Genomic DNA, 24261 nt, shown 5'->3' on the forward strand with positions numbered 1-24261 from the left:
CATCCACTAAGAGACAGGAACTTCTTGGACCGTGCTCCCCAAACCTACATAAGAGCAAATCTCCGTCCTCTGATAGTGTTGTGGACAAGGGCGGTGGGACTTCGTAGTAAGGGTCTAGTTACAAATGAATTGTGATTTTTAAGATGGAAGAGGGGGGAAAAAGCCGAAATAAAAAGTCATCATGATAAAAGCCCAGCCAGAGGTTGGAGGATCTGAGCTCTGGGTCAAGCCTGCAGCTTGAATTCTTCTTAACCAATGTGGGCCCCAGGGAGCTGCTTTTGTGAACATAGTATGGGGCTTGTGTTAACATGATTGTACAGTTCTGCGACTTGGTGAAGATACTCAAATACTACCGTTATGTTCTGGCAATTCCAAGATTAAGAATTTATTAGAGAGGGTGCTTCCGCCAGGATCTGAGTTAATCCCAGTTCAGGGGTTTTCCCCCCTCCCTTCCTTCTGCAAATACTTATCATGAGATGACCACAAGTTAGGCACTGTGTACGAGGGAGGATCCTGAAAGATTCTGAGAAAAGACAAACGTAAACCTAAAGATCTGATGACAGTATAAATTAATTCTGAATGTGAAAACCTTTATCAGTAAGTTAGAACATTCATTTTTTTAAGTAGTAGCTTAGAAAATAAGGGTATACATATAGGAGACAAAGGGACCCGAAATTTTAAACATTTTCTATAGGGTATGGAGGCTCAACACACTCTGGCGACTTTACTAACCATGTGACTCCTCAGTTTCCTAAGTCTTTGGGTACAGGCTGCACATCAGTTCTAAGAGCTCAGGGGCAGAGAAGGGACTGCAGGGCAATCCCACTTCTGTACTTGGAGATACCTTTTAAACCTCTGTTAAGACACATGTGGAAATGTGGCTTTGTAAGCCAAAGAACTCTGGTTTGATGGAAAGGGAATTTCCCTGTGAGGGAGAGGAGAGAAACTCCTTCCCCAGGAAAGGCTAATTTGGGTTAACTGACTGCCAGATGGCAAGGAAATGGATATAATCTAAAAGCAATTATGGAAAAGAACTAAGATTTGTGAGCAGAGTTACCATTGTTTTGGAAACCTGTGCTCAATTTCCAAATGGCTAAGTTTTGAAAGGTGACGAATTGAATTATGCTTTTTACATTGAAGATGATGCTCTGTATAAAAAAAGTTTTCAGTAGGAATATCTTGGAAACACTACCCAAAGCCATTAACACAACTTCAGTGAGATTAAAAACTGAAAAACACCATGGCATGACTGTTTTAATCAAGCTGTCGCGGGCTCCCTCCCCTCCATGAGCGATGGAGCACGCATGTGCACACACACACACGCACACGCACACATGCACACTCGGACCTTTCTTCACCATCCTCCCGGCCACTGTGAACTGGGTGGAGTCGTTAGCTGCTCCTTTGCCTTTTGTCTTCCAGGCTTCCTCTCTCACAGTAATGAGGTGCTTTCTCTCTTCGATGGTCATTTGGGTCTCTCGACTTTCCGTGACCCGCTGTTTTCAACATGTGCAAAGAAGAACAAAGGAGAGGGAAATGAGAGGTCACTTTTAGCCTGCAGCATTTTGTGAGCTGAAAAGCAGGCAAACAAAGAGGAGCACTACACTGTTTCGAACTGGCTATAATTGTTCTGTCTGAACTAGGTGGGGCTCCCTTATTTCCAGCTTGGTCAGAGATCACTATCAGATCAGTATCAACAGTACTGAAACTTCAAATTAAAACTTAGGTTTTTATTTTTTTTTATTTTTACTATTTGTTTGGAACATTGGAACACCAGGATGATACTTTGTAAAATAAACAAAAATAAAGACTGCTTTCATGTCATGAACTGTACAGGGTATTAAAGTTGCTGTTTTATTACCTATCTGGTTAAATTCAGTTGACTGGGAAATTTGATCAATTTAACCCCTATATATAGTCTACCTGGAAAACGTCCAGCCATTGTTAATACAATGAGAATGGTTTGCACGACATCAAAGTAACCTGGCAGCCAAGGAGAGTGGACTAGAATATACATGCATGAACAATGACGACTTCACTGTACTAGTCAGTGGGGGTGGTAGACACCATTGACTGAGCATGTGTACCATGTGGCCATTGCATTCAAAATGACTGAACAATCATTTCTTGGCCTTTTGACTAAGATCAAGTGTAGTACTGAAATGACTAAGGGAGTAGAACAACGAATCTGCATCACATTTTGTGTTAAAGCTTGAACATTCCTACACAGAAACTATTTGGATGATTTGGAAGGCTGCAGCTATGAGGAACTGGTGGTTCAAAACTTCATCATGACGATGCACCCATTCATGCATCACATCTTGTGTGGAGCTTTTTGACTCAGCCCCCCTTCAGCTGATTTGGTACCCTGCAACTTCTGGCCATTCCCAAAACTAAAACCACCTTTGAAAGGGAAGAGATTTCAGACCATTGATGAGATTCAGGAAAATACAATGGGGCAGCTGATGGCAATTGGGAGAACTGCATGAGGTCCCCAGGTGCCAACTTTGAAGGGGACTGAGGCATCATTGGCCTATGTACAATGTTTCTTGTATCATCTTCTATTAGTGTCTTTATTTTTCATATTACATGTCTGGATACCTTCTGAATACCTTGTTTATATACGTGTGTGTGCGCGCACATGTATCTTACAAAGAACATATAAATCTAGAAAATCTTATCCACTAAGTACACAGGGAACACAGTCAACTGCAGAGTAGGGAAGGCTGATTAGGAGTAAGGTGTGCTATAAGAAGGTTTTCTATAGCAAAATTTGACACACTTTTTCTATACAAGAATTTGACATGCTTTTTCCTAGAGCAACTATGTTATATGGGCAGTTAGACAACCAGATCCTAGCTGTTAAGTCATAATATATCTGACATTGAGGATGAATTATGCTACAGACATAACCTACATATATAACATTTTCAACTGAAAAAAGGGGTTTTTATAAGTTTCTAACTTGGGTTCTAGAGATACCTGCCTCTTCACTTTCTAAGCCATTGGTGATGCTCATTTGGCCCAAAGGAAGAAGCTGGAAGGGACCTGAGGGAGCACGACAGGAAGGGGAGCTCAGAGTATGGAGCTGAGGTGAGAGAAAGAGGAGCAGGGAGGAGGCTGAATACAGGCTCAAGGTAGGCAGGGCCCAGAGAGGGAGGGTGTTGTCTGGAGGAAGAGTGTGGATGGTGGCGGCAGAGTGTCCCTGGCGGGAGGTCTTCCAATGTTTGCGGGGCTCCATCCCTGCTTTCAGTACAACCCCCTCTGTGGGGCCCATGGGCCAGGGTGGGCAGCAGGGGGAGGGACCACGGCCGTGGGAGCCGGTGTAGAGGAGGCAGAAAGGAGACACATTCCCAGGACAGAAACTGCCTCTCAGGGCCGTGTGCCCCAAAGTCAGTCTGGAAAGGGCCTCGAAAGAGGGGGTTGGCCAGCTTCCTGGGAGTGGGCTTTGGCTCTCGCCTCAGGCTCTCCGTAGACCAGGAATGGTCTACAGGGGTGTTTGCTTTCAAACTAGAGTAGAGCTCTCCCTAACTAATCTGGCAGCTTCCCCAGCTCCTCTTCCCTCAAGAGGGTTTCCCCTTTGAAGAGCACAGATCAAAGTGAAGGTCAGGCTCCCACTGCCAACCTGGGAGTGCCAGGGGAGCCCCGGGGGAACACATCCTAGGGGCTGGTGGGATCACTGCCTCTCCACCCACCGCAGCCTGCCGGTTAGCTTCCCTCCACTGACCGATGGGAAACAACTTCTTCCACCCAGAGGCAGAAAACCAGCCCACACTGGTACAAGGTAGATTAAGTCATGAATGTGGACTTCTCCATCAGCTGGTTTAGGAATCTTCCTTTTACAGAGTTCTTCTACAGAGCAACCATAGCTACAGAGACATGACAACAACATATAAGGCATGATCCCGGCTTGGCTCCTAAACGGGGTGGGGGTGGGGCTAAAGGAGACATTATTCAGGGGAAAACTGAAACAATGGAAATATGAACCAGGGATTAAACATTGTATCAATGAGAAATGGAGAGATTTATGTGCAGAAGATACTGTGATGTGGCTCTTAAATTTTTATCTTACATCAAATTAAACTAAATTATAGAAAGAAATGATCAAGGCACATGTTAAGTAATAGCAATAAGGCTAAGTGACAAATCGGTACATCTTGGTTTTCAAAAATGTTATTGCCACTTAGAAATCAGTGCACTGTTAAGGAAATTTACTAGCTTTGCCCCTGCATTAAGTGATTGTGGTCCATCGTCAGTGCACACAGTCGGAATTGGTCTGAACAGAACATGGAAATGAGCTCAACTATGCGTAGGCCCCAGAGTAGCCACAGTCTGGTCCTGCCACCACCTACCAGCTCCAACAATGAAAGGCAAGGTGGGTGGGGATTAAGGGAAATCTTATTCTGGTACAGCCTGAAGCATGTGAGGAAGAGGAAACTATGTGCTGAAGCTTGAAAAAGAGACAAACAGTCCATCCAGACACAGCCTGCATCCGGTAGAAGTGCTCTGTCTTCTCTGAGCTGTGCGTTACTGACTTTAGACACCAGGACTGCGGAGGACAGGAGTCCCCTGATCTTTGGGAGCTGATGGGCTGGTGCCACATAACTGGTGTGTAAAGGGTTTACCTGAGGAGCCTGTCAAGAAGCAAAAATACAGAAGTTTTCAGGGATTTTAATTTTGAAGTGATAAAACACAGATTGCCTCTGGTAAGTATATTTTTTAAAACTTAAAAATATATGGAGAGGTACTGCATATTAATGGATAGAAGATGCAACACTGTTAAGATGTTTTTTCCAACTGGATCTATAGATTTGAGATTTGATCTATAGATCTATAGATTTGGATTTCCCAGATTTGCTGGGAATCCCAATCAAATTCCCAGCGAATCTGAGCATATTGATGAACTGATTCTAAAGTTTATATGGAGAACACAATACCCAGAACAGCCAACACATGGCAAAAGAGCAAAAGCAACAAAGTGGAGAAAAAAGAGTCTCTTCAAAAGTGGAAAACTGGATGTTCACACTGAAAAGTAGTGTGGATACAGACCTTCACACCTTTTAAAACTGAACTCAAAACATATCACAGACCTAAATGTAAACAGGAAACTGCAAAATTTGTAGAAAGTAACATGGAAGAAGGTTTAGAGGAACCGGTTGGGGGGTCGGCGATGACTCTGCAGTTGTGATGGATGAGAAGAGTGACTGATGGGTGGGACTTCTGCGCTGTGAAACAGGCTTCTGGGAACGAGAAGACAAGCCACAGACCAGATGTGCAAAGACACATCTGATAAAGGGCTGCTATCCAAAATGCACAGAAAACTGGTATAACTCCGCAATAAGAAGACGAGCAACCAACTAAAAAATAGTAAAAAGATCTGAACAGACACCTCACCCAGGAAGAGGTGCAGATGGCAAATAAACACGTGAAAACATGCTCCACGTCATATGCCATCAGGGAAATGCAAATTAGGACGGCACTGAGATACTGTTATACACCTATTAGAAGGGCAAACGTTCAAGCCCCTGACTCCACCGGATGCTGGCGGGGACGTGGACCAACAGAAACTCTCACTCACTGCTGCTGGGAGTGCAAACAGACACTCTGAAAGACAGTCTGGCAGCTTCTTACAGAATTAAATATACTCTCATCATATGATCCAGTAACTGTGCTCATTAATACCCAAAAGAGTAGAACAACTTACAGCTACAAAAAAACCCCTGTATATGAGTATTTACTGAAGCTTTTTACATAATTGCTAAAACTAGGAAGCCACAAAGATGCCCTTTGGTAGGTAAATGGATAAACCAATTGTCTTACATCCAGACAAGGAATATCATTGAGCACTAAGAGGATATGAGCTATCAAGTCATGGAAAGACATGGAAAATTTTAAGCACTCATTACTAAGGAAAAGAAGCCAAGCTGAAAAGGCTGAACACTATATGATTCCAACTATAAGACATTCAGGAAAAGGTAACGCTATAGAGACAATAAAAGATCAGTGGCTGTCAAGGACTGGGGGGAAGTGGGGACAGGAATGGATAAGCAGAGCACAGAGCATTTTCAGGGCAGTGAGGCTACTCTGTACGGCACTGTAATGGCGGATACATGTCATTACACCTTTGTCCAAACCCCTAGAACGTGTAAGACCAAGACTGAACCCAAATGTCAACTATGGACTCGGGGGATAATGCGTGGGGGTGGGGGGCACATGGAGCACTCTGTACTTTCCACTCGATTCTGCTATGAACCTACAACTTCTCTAAAAACCAGTCTATTAAGAAAGTACGTTTATGTAATACATGTGTTTTATATTTAAGAAGTTCAATAATATATCTTTTAATTTAAAGTCGACTTATTTAGAAGAAACAACTCATGTCCCTCCTTAGTGATGGAACGACAAGTTCGCTCCAGATTTCAGCCTCGTTTCTGGGTGGATGCTGACTGCCTGTGTGAGTCTGCGCTCACAGACCAGCGCTCCTAACTTCAGGGGCAGGGAACCAGGAGAATGAGGGGAAGGCCCACCTTTGGGAGTCGGAACGGGGAGTTTCCGTGGGTGAAGGTGCAAGAGACAGACAGGAGGACGCCCAGACGCCTCCCCCGGGCAGTGCTCTGTCGGTTTCATGTTTGAAATCCTGCGCCTCGCCCTCAAAGACCTGATTTGTCACTGCCAGTCCTAAAGGGACAGCACAGTCAAGAAGTTTTTAGTATAGGCTGCCTCACAGCAAATAAGGCGCTGGTCCTGCTGAGAAGAGAGGGGCCCCAAGAGGGGAGCGAGCGGGCCAGTCCCACAGGTGGAGGGAGAGGAAAATGTGGGCTCAAGGCCAAGTGGATGCAGCTGCTTTCCATAGGGCTCCTGACACCAGGGATGTTCCAAAAGGAATAGAAAACATCACGGATACGTTCAGCTTTAAAAATGGTTGTGTGTTATGCACCAGCCGAGTCTTTCGGCCCAGGCTCCCCTCTGGGTGGGGTTCCTCTGGTGGGATATGGAGGGTCGGGGGCAGGGGCTGCGGTTTTGCATGTCAATAGAGCCACTGCAACCAGCCCCTGTCACATCAGCCCCTTCCCGCCTGTACCTTCCACACCACACACCGCCTCGCCACGTCCTCCTTGTTTATCAAGCTAAGCAAGATGGCATCATTGCCAGGCTGGAGCAAGGGACTCTCTGGTGCATTTCTTGGGCTCCTGACTCAACTTAGGATGTAAAGCTTGGTCAAACTCTCAACCCAGAGTCGTGATTATGAGGTGAATTATTATTATCAGGTCTACCTGAAAGTCTGAGCCATGGATATGAGTGTGTGACTGACTTGAAATGCGTGAGCGGATCACGCGTGCACACAAACATGCACACAGCAGTTATCCCCCAAATGAGACGAACTCTTCCCTACTGCTCAGAAATTGCAATGAGGCCCAAGCGTGTGTATGCTTTTCCTCACCTGGTTAATAGATACAAAAGACAGGTGTTTATGGGCAGCAGGTATAGCAGGAGAATAAGTAGAAGCATATACGGGTTCCTATAGAGCAAAGCAAGAGGATTAGAGGTGAGGAGAGAAGATTTACTGGAGCGGGGTAGGGAGGGGGAGAGACAAAAAACGATTTTTCTAACAGAAGGTTAATTTCTCATTGCAATTTCAGTGATCTTTTCAAGATTCCTTCCCATTTGTTCACTTATTAAAAAATAAATCCACACAAACACAGTAAGTATGCCCTAGTCCACTTTGTATAGTAATTGAATGAATTAATGGCCGTATTACTGTAACTGACAGAAGATCCTCAGGTACAGAAAGGGGGCCCATAACTTTCACTGACAGCTTTAACATTTGCCATAAAATGTCTTCTTTAAAGCCTTTAACAGTTTTTTCATTACATGATTCAAAACAAATTAAGCACGCAGATAGCTCTCCACTCTGGATAAAGGTGACATCTTGCCTTGGAATAAGACACTGAATGAGGACACCCTCTCTAGGAGATCACACGTGGGGGCACAACCAGCTGTCATCTAGGGACACCCGTGTCAGTGTCAGGCTTACCCAAAGCAGATTAGAAATGGCGCTATCATCTGTGAATCCTCCTTCTTCCTACAGGTTAAAACAAACAGGTAAACATTGCAGAGAGTCGGGGGGCAGGGTCGAGTGAAGGCGCCACAGCCGCTTTGCAGCTCGCTGGGCCAGGGCTCAGTCAGAAGCATGCATGTGCTGGTCCGCGCAGGCGGCACGGGCCCCAGGTAAGCTCGCACCCGCAGGCAGGCTGCTACTCTTCCATCCGGGCCTCCTCCTTCCTCCTCCCCTTGCTCCTCAAAGGGATCACATTCTTCTAGATTGTGATTTGGGATTTCAGTGACAGCAGGCAATGAGACCATGCATGTGGCAGATTTACCGTCTTCGAATTTTCAAGGACTCATACTGGGGACATTATAGATCTTAGCTTGACTCACTGACTGGATCCCACTGAAGAATAGCAAGCATCAAACCTTAATTTGTGACTCACAAGTAGACACAGGGTTGCAGTGGCAAACTGGACACAGGGCTTTTATATCTGGAAAAGTCTGATATCCTGGTGATTGTCTTAACAGAAGGACATAGGATTCACTGTCCATGGCTTAGTGTCCAATATGCCAACATGGGGTTGGAATTTAAAAGAATTATTTGGTGAAAATAAGTAACTGCAATGTAGTTGTAACAAAGCGACTCCTGCCAAATCACTTCTTTAAAACTTCATTTCATTTCACCCTCTCAATGGAATGCGTTATTCTGCAGGCCACGATGCAGAGATTGTGCTCGAGCGCACACAGTCCACATGGTATGAGCTGGGCCAGATCTACAAACCACGCGGCCTTACGGTCTTCAGAACTACTTACATGTGCTACATGGCACAAATGCGTAGGTCAGGTTAGCAACGCCCTAGACTAAGCTGAGAACAGGAGAGAGACGAGAGAAGAAAAGGAGGGTGGCAAGGGAGAAGGGGAGGAGAGAGAAGGGACCTGGACTCCTGGTCACGGGAACGATAGAGTCGGCTCGGTCAAGGGTTGGTGCTCGCAAGCTCCAGTTCTTCAGTCCTTATTTTGGGGGAGTGATTCTGGGGGATTTGGAAAGCAAGGATCTGCTGCGAACTCTGACTTAGTTCCCCAAGTCTATTCATGGGCCAACTTTTCTTACCATGTAGCACCCAAAACGAGATGCTGGTTACTATACCACAAATTTATTTTGTTTCAGACAAGCCCTTCGACAGAAACAAAACAGTTACAGATTTTTAACGTTTACTTTTTAAAATATGGTTACTAGACAACCTAAAATTACTATGTGGCTCACACGATATCGTTACTGGACGGCAGGATTTTCACGGGGGCAGTGGAAGTGGTCTGCAGAGTCCCGTCCCTACTTCCTGTCTCCTCTGCGTCCCCAGGGGCTGCCCCTCGTGGGACCCGGCTCGCTGCACACAAAGGCTCCGGGGGACAAACTGTAAAATGTTTGCTGACCATGAAAACGTGCTGTTTGGTGAAGTCAGAAACTGTGCAGGGAAGGTGGACGGCTCTGGTGCATTCCCCTGAGCAGCTCTCCATCAGCAAGGTCAGGCCCAGCCCTGAAGTGAGACTCCCCCTGGGTGCACCCCCCTGTGACTGCGCTTGCCCTCCAGGGCAGCGCTCCGGCACCCAGCAAGCAGGGGCGTTTCTCAAGCACTCCTCAGCTGTTGGGGGACTGTCTTCAGACAGGTCAGGTTCAGGGCAGCTCACATGTGAACCCAGCAGAGGTGTGACAGAAATATACTGCCAGCCCTTGGGAAGAAATCAAGCCAAGGGCTTATCAGAAGCCATGTGAAAACGGCTCGACCTCAAGAGAACTTGAGATACCCCCACGTCTGCTCGTCTGCTCCGTGGGCCTAAAATAGATCGGCTTATTTTAACTTCAAAGAGCTGATTGTCTCAGGCCAAAGTGAACTGGGTCACTGAGGATGAGTGGAAGAGCAAGTTCACTGTTGCTGCAGAGTCCGCAGCTTCCAGCAGCCCAGAGCATCAGTCACAGTGAAGCCCGGGCACACCGAGAGCCCCCAAGCCCAGTGACTGGGGTTTCCACCCCATGGGCAACTGAGTCAGCTTCTTCCATCTTTGATTTCTAAAACCCTCAGCCCAGTGTAAAGGCAGTTCAGATCACATTCTCTATTCACAGCCTCTGGTTTTCAGAGCCTCAAATGACCCCTGTCTTCTGAGCAGGCAGGGCACTTATCTCACTCCACTGTTCATGGGGAATCTGTCTAGCTTTGCGTTAACCAATGGATTGACCAATGGATTAAATCATTGACCAATGCTTTATTTAATCCATTGACCAATGGATTAAATCATTGACCAATGCTTTAAAGCTTATTTTACAGCTTTATTTTAATTTTCACCTGGCCACACAGGACTGCTAGCTCCTAAGGCTTCTTTGGATCTCCCAAAATGACCAATGAGACGGAAGTGTCAAAGATACTTTCGAACCAAGGATTTTAAGACCCTTTTAATTAAGTTTGTGGGCAAAGGGACCTAGTTGAAGGATCTGATTTCCTTTCACTTCAGGATCTCATTCTTAAACTCTCAGTTTCACATCTATGCAAATCCCAAGATCACACGTGATTATATTGGAAACATGTACTAACGACTAAGAATTAGATGTTTTTTAGTCATTCTCTGTAATATTATCCATGTTTGGAAGAGAGAATTCAAATTTCCACTCCCGTTTAACCTGCCCAGGCACAGAAGTACTCTACGGACCTGTCAGCGCTGCTGCCTCACTGGCCCGTGTGAACGCTTCCTTTCTGTGTGAGCTTCTAAATGCACCAAGGCTGCGTTCACGGCTTCTCTCTTCTCCAGATACTTAAGTTCTTTCAGAACTAAAGTGGTTCAGGTGATCATCTGGTAGGGAGATTTTTTTCTCTTCTGCTTGAGGACTTCGATGCCAAAAGTTGGCCCGTGGACATGGCTGTCGCAGGTGCTGCCCCGCCTCCAGCCAGCAGGTGCATTTGCAGCCCCCAGGCCAAGCGCAGGGACAGCACCACTCGTTTTGAAAGTGTGCACTAACTGGTCAAAAGCTGGTCATCACTGCATTAGAATTTAACAACTCAACAATGCTTTTGCATATGAGATCCTTGCCAGTAATGATAACAAAGTGTTACTTAATTTTATTTAAACTTGTAACCTATTTACCTGTATATTCTCAATAAAAGGTATACCTGCTCAATGTAAAAAAGTGCTTACAGTTATAAAATAATGTCTCACTGACCACAAAAATTATGTCCTTATTCTGTATATTTAGGTTCGATATCTCAGTATAGGACACTTTAAGTCCATATATTATATGCAATGTATAAAGTATTAGTGGTCAATTAAAGTTTTTTATTAGAAAGCCTTTCATAACATTGTAAAGTCAGACTTCATTTAAGAAGGCTGTAAGCCAAAATAAAAGCACACACTTCAAAATGCAGGAACTTGCTTGCGGATACATTATGCAGGTGGTGCTGTTCCCGGTTCTCCATCTCAAGACTCCACCTTTGATCAATTAAAGCTACTACGAGACAGACCCTGAGTGTGAACTCCAGGGGCCAGGCAGTGCGAGCGCCTCGCAGAGCGGTGATGAGCGAAGTCATGCACGCGTGTTGGATGCCCCTCCGAGCGCGATGGCGGTCAGCACGCCTGTCCCACCACGGGGCCCTTACCTTCTTCTTCAGCGACTGCTCCGCTTCTTGTATGTGCGGGCTGCTGGTCACGGACGCTTTGCCGTACTCCTGCTTTCTGCCAAGCCTGTTTCTCCAGTCTTCCTCCCCACTCTTCTTCAGCAGCGCTAATCTGGGGGGAAAGCATGCCAGCCGAAGAGTTCAGCACTGAACTCTCACTTGTAATAGAACCGTAACATCACTAAATTAGACTCTTTGGCCACTAAATGACCACAGTTGTCTAGTTTTAATCTTTCTGAATTTCATTTATTACTAAGTGTGTCTGGAAAAATAATATAGGAGTCCCTTTTCTAAGATGGCCCCAAAGATTTTAGAGCTGATTGAAATGCAAAGCTGAAACCTGACTTGCCAGATAAAAACGGCCTCATTCCACCCACCGAATAGCCGTGATTTTCCCTTGCCCTTGGGCTGAGGACAGGATCCCCAGAGAAAATGTCTGCTAGTGACCCCTTCTGGCCCCTTGGTGAAACAACGTTGAATGACTAGTGCCAGATAATAACTTACTTGCAGAAAATACAGCAGAAATAGGTTTAAAACCGTAAAGCTATAAAACACTGACAATCTCTTAATGTCATATCTTTCAAAAGATTGATGTTTAAGATTGTTTTTCTTCCTGTGCCCCAAGCCCTGGTTTTCCCCTTCCAAATAAGCTTGGTCTTTCCAATCTATCTTCTTAACATAGAAACTTCTCTATGAACCCACTTTAAAAATTATCAGTTCAACTTCCCTCAGGGAAAATCTATCCACAAAAAAAGAATCTAATTAACCGAGGTTTTTTTTTTTTTTTACCTAACCTACTTCAGTTCCACTGCAGTGTGACCTGATAGAAAGCTGTTCAGATGCCATAAGCTATGGCCGGTTGCTCTGTTTCAGCTGCTGCTCTGTTACAACGAATGAAGAAGTCTTAGGCGCTCAGTTGGACAAACATGGGAAAGAAAAAAGGCAAAAGCATGGGGAACACTGAACTCAACTGAGCTGATGTCAAACACTTTAAAGATTTGGGGAAAACATGATTAGACCCCTTGCCCTCTCTGCCCAGCCTGCTGGAACATGTTTAAAACTTAAACATCATTAGCACATGTCCACAAACAGCCTACTTGTAAGCAGCACATCCGCTCCAGCCTGGCCGTGAACTCTGGTCAAGTAGCCTGGTCTCCCTCCCTTATTAGTCATCTCAGGAACTGGACTGGATGGTTTTATGAGACCCTTCAATTAAGTTTCCTGATTCTCTTAACTATTTTAATTGGAGATGGAAGGAGATATATCACACTCCATGATAAAAGTTTTGTTACACAAGTAAGAAAAAATTTGCGGGACTTAAATAAGAATCCATTTACACTTCCAAATTCATACATAATCACACCTTATACTTGTTTTTTCATTCAGTCAAATAATGGAAAGTAAGCCATGAAGAAAAGAACCCCCAAAAGGGACAGGAACTTCAGATTCTGGACCTGTCTGCCCCCCAGTCTCTTCCTTTGCCTTCCCTTCTTCAATTCCTTTCTGCTGTGTGACAGAAGATAGGACATCAAAGGACCATTCTATGAAACTGGTATAATGTCATCTGATCTATCTCAGATACTGTGATTTATAATAAGAAATCTATATTTGGTCTTTGTCCCTGTTTCTGGCACAAAACTCTTAAAACTCCTGGAATTTCCTAAGTGATGAAAATCATGAAGTATCTTTTATTATATTAATGATGAAACTTTTGGGAACCAACTTTCAGCTGGTTTCCTGGCTTAAGCAGAAGGGAGAGAGGCTGAAGATGGATTAAATCATTGGTCATGTGCAACTGAGCTTAATTAATACTGCTTATGGAATGAAGCCCCCATGAGACCCCAAAAGAGCAGAGTTCAGAGAGCTCTGGAGTTGGTGGAGCGTGGAGATGCGGGGACAGTGGTGCGCTCGGAGATGATGTGGCAGCTCCGTGCCCTTCTCACGGCCCCGGCCCCAAGTGTCTCTGCTGTCTGGCTGTTACTGAGTTATATGCTTTATGATAAGCCAGTGATCTAGTAAGTGAAATGTTCCTCTGAGTTCTGTGAGCTGCTCTAGCAAATTAATCAAACCCAAGGAGGGGGTCACGGTGGGAGCCTCGGATTTATAGCCAGCGGGTAAAATGTACAAGTAACATCCTGGATGTACGAGTGGCAGCTGGAGTGGGGGTGGGAGACAGTTTTTTCGGACTGAGTCTTTAGCCTGTGGGATCTGATGCTAGTAACAGGTAGACAGTGTCAGAACTGAGGTGAAGCACAGGACACCCAGCAGGTGTCAGAATTGCTTGGTTATTGGAGGCAGGGGAGGAAACAACATACATTGGAAATTAAAGGCAGAATCTTACTAAGAGAGGCCTCATGTGCCCCGGGAATCCGTTTAACCTTAAATGCTATACACAATGATGTCTGACTAGACTCTGTATGCTACAAGGACCAGTTCATGTACTTGAGAACAAATTCTAAACTTCTTTCAATATTTTCATCTGAAGTTCAGTCTCCATACGACCAATATTGATCACTTCTCCAATTATTCTCAGCAAGTCAGTGTTTTCTAATAAGAAAAAAGAATCCAACAAAATCCTATCACTAGAAGATATAACTAGTATTTGCATGTGGAGCTTTCAAAGTTTTCAGATGATCTGTAAAGGGGACTTTCAGAAAGTGAGCGTGCCGTGGGTGCTCCGACTCCTGGGGCTGTGCAGACGGACGGGCACCTCGCTGCTGTCTGCCAAGCCGACGTGCCTCTTCCCCTCGGACGCGGATCGGTCGTGACTCATCGCGGCCATCTACCTCTTTAATCCCATCAGACTGTATTCCAACTGACTTGAGAGAATTTTTTAAAAATTCAAAAATTCATTCTCATGATTTGGGTTTATTAAGAATAATGCACTGCCGTTTTTGAGGGTCTTCTCGTAAAGAAGTTTCCAAATATTTGGAGCAATAACATCAACCAAAGAATCATTTGGTTTTGCTGGTGGTTGATGTGAGGAATGAAAAACTGACTTCTATAGAAAAAAACAAATTGTGGAGTTTTTAATCAGTTTATAGTCTGCTTTATACCATGCTGATCTGCATGGCAACCTTCGCGAAATGAAATTCGGCTATTCCCTGACAGACAAGGAGCAAGGCACACACGGGCCAAGCACGCAGTTGACAGGGAGGTGGGCTCCTACCAGGCAGGTCCTGCCTCCAGTCCAGGCTCGCTTCACCACCTCAGTGCATGGGTTGGCCAGGAACATTCTCCCTAAGATTTCAAGAACAGCATAGTATTCTGGCTTTCTTACAACGTCCTCCCCACCCCTGTCTCGGGTGGCCTTCAGAGATTCCCCCATTCCGAGAACCTGAAATCTTGCTTCTGGATGTGCTGGCTGGGCTGTCCCCAGGGACTTTCAAAGACTACAGAGTAACCAAAATAACACGGAAGAACTGTGGTTCCATTGAGCCCACACGGCATTTTGGACCTGGCATTAGCCGACATGGCGCAGATGATGGGTAACTTAAAAATAACACACACTGACACTTTAATCCAATCCGACCGGCCATCTGGGATAATCAGGGTATCAGGAATAATACCAATCAGACTGGTATTATTCCTGTCCCTTTAGATTTCCTACTCCGTGTTCCACAAGCAGAGGAGGGCAAAAGCCCTTTCCAAATGTGGTCTTGCCTCTGCAATCTCACGGCCCTCCCGACTCACTGCAGACTGCCGTGTACTGGAGAGGGCCAAGGAGCTAAACGTCTGACCTTACACATGACATAAATTACTGCCTGTGCAATTCAAACAACTGTCAGCGCTTTTAACATCCACCAAGTCCAAGTGCTATTTGCAGGGTTGTGATGGTGAGAGCCTGGGCATCTGCTCCGACTGAGGCTGAGAACCCAGTGAGTGGCACTGCATTAGCCTATTGACCCCGTGGCTTGGCCAGGGCCACTGTGACGTGGGCCTGCCAGGCTGCCTGGGGAAATGTCCACCCCTCCTGCCACAGCCCACGCTTTTCCAGCAAAGAATACTGGCCCGAGTGGCTGTTTCAGGGGCACTGATCTGACAACCCTGCCTAATTAGAACAAGTTCTGCAGGCCTGCAGCAGCCAAGGTCAAACTCGGGATAGTCAAATCCTGTGCCCCTCATCTTCAACTTTTTCTTCCCTCTTAAAAAAATGTCGCTGCATTTCAGAGGACCATGGGCACCACACGGATTTCAGATAAGGCTGAACTGCACAGATCAGTATTTACGATGGCCTTGGCTAGTTTGCAGGCTGGAGAAGTGAACTTATGTGCCTTTTAAATGAGGGCAAATCGTAGATCAGAAGAGGGTCACAGGGGAATGACACCTTTATCCCTAATGGTCACATAAATCTGGGGCCCTCTAGTGGCTGAAATCTTTCAACTAAGATAGGAACGTGGAGTCTGTTGGGGAAGCATGAATAAAGCTTCTGCCTGGTGCAGGGTGGAAGGATGGATGGAGGGGCACGCAGGGAGCATGGTGGGGGGGCAGGGTAGCTGCCCCTGTGAGTCATGTCTCTGCAAGTTGGCAGGAGGCATGGGGTGAGTTCTTCGACATTCTGCAATTGAGTCCACATTCCACTGACTTTCCAGTGAAGAACGGGTGGCTCCTTTGCCTTACTTAGTAATGTCCCCAATATAAAATCTCAGATTTGATCATTTCAGTAGTTGTAGAAATAAGATTTCTAAAAGCCTAGTTTACTTTTAAAGAGGTATCAAAGGTTTTATCCCCAAAGAACATACAAACAATTTGATTTGCAATGCTTTTCAAACTAGTTCCCAGACAGGGACAGCTTACACCTCAAACAACTCAACAGTTATGAGGCAGCGATTTTTTTAATCCAGTAAAAGAAGCACACTGTGTTTAAGTTAGCACTTGCTGGGGTTCAAACTCAACATTCCAGAGATCGGAGAAGATGAAGAAGAAAAAAACTTTTATTTATGTTTCTACTTGAGCATCAGACCTATTCTGGAAGAAGAGTGGGCCCAGGGTGGGGACAGAGCCTGCCTGGCCCTGGGCTCTGCTCACTGGCCGGCAGCTGCACTCCAGGCGGCCGGAGCCACACCTCTCCTCTGGCGGCCTGAGGCAGTCAGACGAAGTCGGAATAAGGTTTAAAAGCTCTATTTCATATGCCACCTCAAAAAAGGAAAGTAAAATCCAAAGAAACACATGAACAGCATTCTTATTTTAAATAGGTCAAGTGTCATCGTTTCAATTAACAGAAGGGAGGGATTATAAACCCAATTCAGGGAAAAGCTATCACAGGTGGATTGTAAGGGTACATAGTTTTGCTATTTCAGCAAAGTACAAATAAAACAAGATGGGGCTGGGGGGAGATTACTGGCAATGTATATTGTATTAGCATAATTTATTATAAACATAGCTGCTCAATTAAGGGCTCCTCATCTGTTTTCAAACATACGGGCACACCTCGTTGTCTGTGTGCACTTTGCTTTGTTGAGCTTCACAGATGTTGCCTTTTTTACACATCGGGGGCAAGACTCTCCATTAGTGGAAAGATCACTACTCTCTTTATTGTGATGCCTGCTTTATTGCAGTGGTCTGAAACCAAACCTTCTATAAATCTGAAATAGGCCATATATTTTAACAATTAAACTGAAGAGCTGAGTATTTAACAAGCATTCCTACTGTCATGGTTCAGAACAGGGTAAGGTCACTCTGGAGACTGAGAGGCGTTCTGTCTCCCACCAGCCAGAAGACACCTGTGCATACAAAGCAAACTTGGAACACTTGCAGGCAGTTCCAAGAGACCTTACAGCCACCCTTGAACTCTTCAAAATGAGAATTTTACAGCAGGATTAAACCTACTTTCAGAAAGGTACAAATACACTAACATTTACTAAAAACAGCAAAATAAGCCAACAATTATTGCACCATGGATAGACACAAAACTTCATCAAAAGTTCTAAGTCTCTTTAGCTTTACCTTATCTGGGAAGCACTTAATCTGCCCTTCCATTCCAAATGATAGCTTTTGCTGGATAGAATAACCTAGGTTGTAGGTCCTTGATAAAGCTAAAGGAGTTCATTACCACCAAGCCATTATTATAGGAAATGTTAAAGAGACTTATTCAAGAAAAAGAAGATCAAAATCATGAACATTAAAAAGGCAACAACTATCAACAACTGAATTAAAAAAAACCTAAGCCAACAACTACAGCAGGAACATAATCATAGATATGCAGATCACATGGAGGGTTGTCAGCTGGGAAGGGTGGGGGGTGGGGGAGAATGGGGGAAAAGGTACGGGGAATAAGAAGTGTAATTGGTAGGAACAAAATAGACAGGGGGAGGTTAAGAATAACATAAGAAATGGAGAAGCCAAAGAATTTACACACATGACCTATGGGCATGAACTAGGAGGGGAGATTGCCAGAGGGAAGGTGGGCAACAGGCGGATGGAGACAATCTGGGACAACTGTAATAGCATAATCAATGAAATATACTTCAAAACAAGTCCTAAGTCCCAACAGACAGATTACACCTAGATGGGGTAATCTAGGTGGGGGAGTCCCACCTAAGGTGGGTGGGGGAGTCCCTCTTAAGGACCTTTGAAAGGAGGGGTATATCTTAGTATTTCCCATTGGAATCTTTCTCCACAAAAGTACAAAACATCCCTGTAACATCAGAACTGTGTACTAGTGACATTCACCATTAATTTCCTTAAATGCAATCTCTTTCTTCTCACCTACTCAGTAATCAACAGCTGGGTCTCTGGATCCAGCTTCCTTGAGGCAGGTTCCTGCAGAGGAAGCCTCTGGGCCGGAACAGGCCCCACAGCCTCCCACCGTGAGGACCGGGGGTCCTCTCTCCCAGCGTCCTTGGTCTAGTGGGTGTAATTCATCATGAATTTTAAAGAATAAAGGAGAAAGTAAATAAGATTTAACCACCTTAAACCATTCATTAGCTGACCAAGGCTCCATCTCATTAATGTTTCAAAAAGATTGTTCCAAAGCTTGGCTTGTGGCTAGAACAATAAGAGCTGCCAGAGTCTGACAGAGCAGGAAAACTGAGTGGTGGGAGGTGCTAAGGAAGAGGCCGGGTGGGCAGACCCACCAGGAGCTGCCGGTAGGAACAGTTCTGCTCAGCGCACCGGGAACTCTAGGAGCCCTGTCTTCACGCTGCGTGCCTGTCACTGTTACCGTAATCTGACAGTGGCTTGAGGTTAACAAGAAAAATATCACCTGAAACCTTTAGCTCCTATTCTTTGTATCTGTCCCATTTAAATATATACTCTTAATCCTCCATCATTCATCTTTTTTTTAAAATCCTCACCCGAGGAGATGTTTATTGATTTTAGAGAGAGAAAGAGAAACAGATATCAATAGGAGAGAGAAACATCGATTGGTTGCCTCCTGTATCCTCCCTGACTGGGGACTGACCCTGCAGCCCGGGTGTGTACCCTGACCGGGAATCGAACCTGCAACCTTTTCCTGTGCGGGACAACACTTCCCAGCCAGCTGAGCCACCCAGCCAGGGCCTCCATTATTCTTTTGAATGAAATGACCTTACAGTGTTGATACTCAAATATAATCTTTCATAGCCATTACCTAATACAAAATTTCTCAGTGCAGTTCAGAATAGTCATTTAATTTATTTTCTGTAAAATAAACAAAACTTAGGTTTTAATCCCAAAGGTTTGTATTCTAGATATGCATTTATCTTCATTCCCTCTCCGTAGACATTCCTTCTATGCACTTTACGTGGACAGTCAGAAAGAGTAAGCACGTTCGATTGGGTGCCACGTGGATCTGAAAGGAAAGAGCTGAGCTCTCTGTTCCCATCACCGGAGACCCAAAGAATTTAATATAAAAAAGAAAATGAAAGTGCAAACAAACGAAGCAAGCAAATGTCTGCTTCTGCGGTTTCCTCATTTGTGTCTGGAACCGGACCTCATCCAGCCTCACCCAGCCAGACGGGGGGGTCACTGCAGTTCACCCTCAAATACCTGGATGTCCCCTAAGAATTCTAGTATAACAGCATATCTCCTTATGTAGCTGGACTCGAGAGTTCCTCTCTTTGCACATTACTCAGGTCTTTTCTTAAAAGCGAGTTGCAGTTTCTTCCATAACAGAATTACTTTGCAGTCATTAAATCCGATTACCTTTCTTTAATTGACATGGTTTTGCTGGGTGAATCGAGGACGCCCTCCACTGTTGGCGTTTTGATCTCTCCAGCAGCAAACATCGCACAGGGATTCCTGTAGAGCTTCTCCTGTGGTTGTGCTGAAGGCTCCTGCTGCTTCCAGGACACTGGGGCTGCAGCTGGAGCAACAGTTTTCCCAGCAGCTGTGCCGCTCTGCTCAGAAGCAGGCTCTGCGAACTCCGCCGCTGGGAAGGAAAAGAGCAATGTCAGCACTAGCTCCTCCAGGCAAGCATTCTCCCAGCTATTCACCCCCCGACAATCCTGCCCTTGAGTTCAATCTGTGGGCACATGGCCGGTTACCCAACCCACTGGGATTTATGCAAATCTGTGGCATGCTATAGTCCATGAGAAAACCAAATTTCCCAGGGGGTTACTCCACACAGCAAATCATTTGGCGACAACTGGTCTTTTCCTGCGTGCAAGACTCAGGAAGTTTGCCTTAACTGTACACTACATAATGTTTTACTCCTCCAAACACTGCTTTCAAATGTGCCACACTCACAAGCCAAAACCCCTGTTAAAACTTACATACTGTCATTTAATGAAAATGTAGAATGAGAAAGAAGTCCCACACATGTAGCTTGCTAGTGTGCATGAGCAGAACGTAGAAGGGGACCTGAAGTCCGCAGACCTGGGATGACGTCCTGCTTCCCTGCACGTACCCAGCTGGCCACTTGGGCCACGGAAGGGGCCAACAGAGCGAGCAGTTCACAAGGCTGTCGTGTGCCTTAAAGTGACCCAAGTCATCAAACACCCTGATCAAAATGTGTGACAGAGCATCAGGCATTTTAATTGTTGAGACACTAATAATCCACTGAGTAAGTCAAATTTAAGAGGAAGAGAAGTCTAGGGGAGAGGAGGACTCTCACTAAAATTTTAATCAGTGATAGTTATGAACTTGCCTTCATAATTTAATTACATCCAATAATTGAATTAGGAACAATCACAAATGTGCAAGCAATCAAGCAGCCACCGAAAACCCAGCGTAAAACTTCAGGAGCAGCAGCGAGTTACCTCTCAGTGAAAACCTCCTCTTTGTGACATTCTCCGCATCCACCTTCTCGTCAAAGGGCTGCCTGTCCTTCGAGTCCGAGTTCCCCTGTGTGAGGCTTTTAGCAGCAGGAAATGCCTCATCGCCGAGGTGGGGGGCAGGAGTGTCAGCTGGCTCCAGGCTCCCCTTTCTCAGAACAGCGTATTTAGGTTCTTTCTGGCTGTCTCCTTCCCAGACTCGGTTGAGGATGGGGTAGGACAGCTCTGCTTCCTCAAAGGACTCGTACTTTTTAACGCCACTGTCCCTGCCTGTCAAGACTCTCTTACTCTCTGTCTCTCCAAACTCTCTCAACGTGCCTTTGCTCCCACTGCCCTCCGTGGGAGGCTGCCAAACTTGGGACTTCAGAATGCTTCTAACCGGAGCGTCTGAAGTTTCTATCGAAGAAGGAAACTTATAGTCAGTGGCACTTGTGTTGTCATCCATGGGGGGCTTTGTCCGAAGATCCCCTGCGTACATGGGAGTGACTGTTGATGCCTTGGTGGACACAGATGTGTTAATAGTGGGTGAGAAAGGAATGAGCTTTCCACTTTGCACCTGGAAGGACACAGTGAAGATGGAAAGAACAGATTTAAAAGTACTGTCTACGGAAGCCCCAGTGCATGGATTGACCTACTCTGAAATACTACCTCTGGTGCAGTTTCACTGCTTGTCTTGTGGGAAACCAATCCTAGATACAGTTCTGCAATGCATCTCATTAATCAAGTCATCTGGGTGAAAAGCAGACTGTGCGTACTATTTTTCTCTTTAAAACATGCATTCCAGATGATTTCAGCAGGCAAATTATACAAACAGGGAAAGAGAAACATACTGGGCATTCTTAGGAATGAAGTCATTACCAAAATATTTACAGGTAACAGAGTGTACAGGTAGACCACCTTCAGTTTATCATTAATCGGAGATAACCCAGTGCTCCCAAAGTTTAAGAACATACCAGAAACCTGGAGATCGAAAGAGAGCGTACCCACCTGTTCCACCTCTCCAAGTGTGACTGGCTGAGTTTGATAGCGAGCATTCATTCTCCTCTGTCTCGTGTCTATTCTGTTTCGGGTAGAAATAGCTTTTGAGACTGGCTGGGACAATTTGTTAAACAAGGCCAACTTCTCTGCCAAGCTTAGAGTGGAGGAATCAGGTTCACCTTGTTCAGCAGAATCTTTGCCCTCATTTGCCTGGTCTCTGGCTAAGGCCTTTTGGTGAGCAGATGCCTGTAATCTGCAAGGGAGAAAAAGTCAGTGACACAGATAGAAACAAACACAAGCCCACCACTAATTTTGCATGTTAACATTCTTCCAAGTGTCTATTTTGAAAGGGCTTTATTTTTGCCTATGTCCATTTAAGACAGGTGCAGGCAGGTGTTAAGCTATTAAAGGAGATGGTAAAAAGCAGAGTAGCCTGGGACACCAGCCTTGTCAATTTCATAAAGAGCAGACTTTCTAGCCCTGAAGTAGCTCTGAAAATTAAATTCCCTAACTGAGAAATTGAAGTCATCTTGGGCATACCTTATTTTAGAGAGAAAGTTGTCTTGTAGGAGTCAGCAATAAACAAGGCTACAGGGAGTCTTAAGGCATCACTTCTGGCAGGGGTGTCAAACCCATTGTCACCAGGGGCCACATCAGCCTCGCAGTTGCCTTCAAAGGGCTGAATGTAATGTTAGGGCTGTATAATGTAACTGCTCCTTAACTGTTAAGCCAGAGCTCGACACCGCCGCCAGGTAGAAACAAGGTGCCGGGCTGGATAAAACAAGGTGGAGGGCCGGATTCGGCCCATGGGCCCTGCGTTTGCCACCTGTGACCTATGGCACATTTAGACATTACCTAACTATGTGGTTCAGAAGGTGGTCGTTCCGTTTTAAATAGTGAATAGTTAGATAATCATGCTGTTAACAACATTATCGGCAACCCAGGGTTTTGATTTTCACTTGCTAAACACAAATGGTTGAATTTTAAAGATTCTTTCACTCCTTCTCTCCAGCACTTTCTCTCACAGATTTCTCCCAATTTTTTTAAAAGTTATTTAAGTCAGTAACTTGAAAAGCAAAGGAAATTTCGGACACCGGCAGGTCCCTCTGGCTCCCAGGCAGAGAAGGCGTCCAGTAACATGGCCGAGGGGATCCTCAGAGGTTGAAGACAAGGCCCCCTCCGCCGCTGGCACATCCGACCCTCAAATCCAGTAAACGGTTTATTCTGCCTTGACTTCGGTTAATCACCACGTCACATGTTGTGCCAGACAAGAGCGGCGTCGCTGTCCCAGGGCAGAAGGGAGATGGCCGAAAGGCATCGCCCTGTCTTGGTGTCTTTTCTGAGGCCAGCGGGTGACCTGGGAGGGTAACCGTCACCTCCTTACCAGGCGAGTCCCAGCACCTGGGCTGTGCTGGCTTCACTCCTGCACTGTCATTTTGCTTCTTTTGGTCTTATGTGTAGCCTCTGTGTTTTTGCCCATAATAGTAAAACGGGGGGCGGTTATTTTTGCCTTAAGGACACAATTTAAAAACACGATAATGAAACACCTTTCAGACGCTATAAATTCTTAATATCCTAACCCCCAAATATAATGGCTTTGTCTATCCATTTGAAACAGGCAGGATTGTTTTTAATACTTATTTGTGTCTACACATGTTTCAAAAAACCTGGGTATTATTGAAATTTTAATATTCACACTAACATCCATTTTCCTATTACTGTTTATCAAGTTCTAGTGTTTTAAATGGAAGAATGACATTTCTTAAGGACGGCGATGTGTATGAAAAATGGAAGCCAAACACATGGATAAGTGAGTTAGGGTGATTCTAGTTCTACCACGTCATGGAAGCAGGCGGCTGGAGCGTTTCCTCATGCAGGCCTACGGGAAGTCATCAGTGTCTCGCACTATGACTTAGGAAAATGGCACACATTCCCAGAACAAGACATTGCACCGACTTATTGTCAAGCAAATGAAAGGCATTCAAGATCCTCAGACCCGTCTGCAGTCTAGCATCTCTGCCCTCGGGCCACATGCCGCTATCGCTGTCCAGTACCTGGCAGGCTGCACAGTGCTCTTAGCTACAGTGGGACTAGGAAGTCTTGTCATTACAGGGTGGGTGGCCACAGAGCACGAAGCAGGAAGAGGTTCACTTTAAAGCAATTGCCAAAGAAGGAACATTCATAAGGAGAAAGAAGAAAAGAAGCATTAGGGAAAGCATAGTTTTCCATTCAGAAATGTGAAATCAAATATTTTAACAAAATTATTTGTTCATTTCTTTGGGAAAATCACAGAAGAACTTGAAAAGCAATAACAAACAGGAAATAATAGAGGCTACTCAAAGTAAATAGAATAAGAATAGGCTATCTTCAAAAGAAATACT

At 45.2% G+C, this 24261-nt stretch overlaps 1 protein-coding gene across 11 annotated transcripts in view; it reads right to left on the reverse strand.

The window, feature by feature from the left end:
* Positions 1 to 24261, reverse strand: part of SVIL (supervillin) — a 154598-nt gene that overhangs the window by 33420 nt on the left and 96917 nt on the right. For 5 of the 11 annotated variants that reach the window (XM_053654727.1, XM_053654726.1, XM_053654728.1 and 2 more), the window contains 8 exons: positions 23935 to 24030; positions 21890 to 22133; positions 20888 to 21458; positions 19833 to 20058; positions 11691 to 11820; positions 8036 to 8083; positions 7442 to 7519; positions 1349 to 1496 (listed from right to left, as the gene is read on the reverse strand). In XM_053654727.1, the coding sequence (XP_053510702.1) occupies positions 1349 to 1496; positions 7442 to 7519; positions 8036 to 8083; positions 11691 to 11820; positions 19833 to 20058; positions 20888 to 21458; positions 21890 to 22133; positions 23935 to 24030 (1541 nt within the window). The remainder of the gene's footprint in view (positions 1 to 1348; positions 1497 to 7441; positions 7520 to 8035; positions 8084 to 11690; positions 11821 to 19832; positions 20059 to 20887; positions 21459 to 21889; positions 22134 to 23934; positions 24031 to 24261) is intronic. The other 6 variants (XM_037165471.2, XM_037165463.2, XM_053654725.1 and 3 more) reach the window with 3 other exon arrangements.

Source organism: Artibeus jamaicensis, unplaced genomic scaffold, assembly GCF_021234435.1.
Source record: "Artibeus jamaicensis isolate MK-2021 breed Jamaican fruit bat unplaced genomic scaffold, CSHL_Jam_final contig_867, whole genome shotgun sequence".
NCBI lineage: Eukaryota > Metazoa > Chordata > Mammalia > Chiroptera > Phyllostomidae > Artibeus > Artibeus jamaicensis.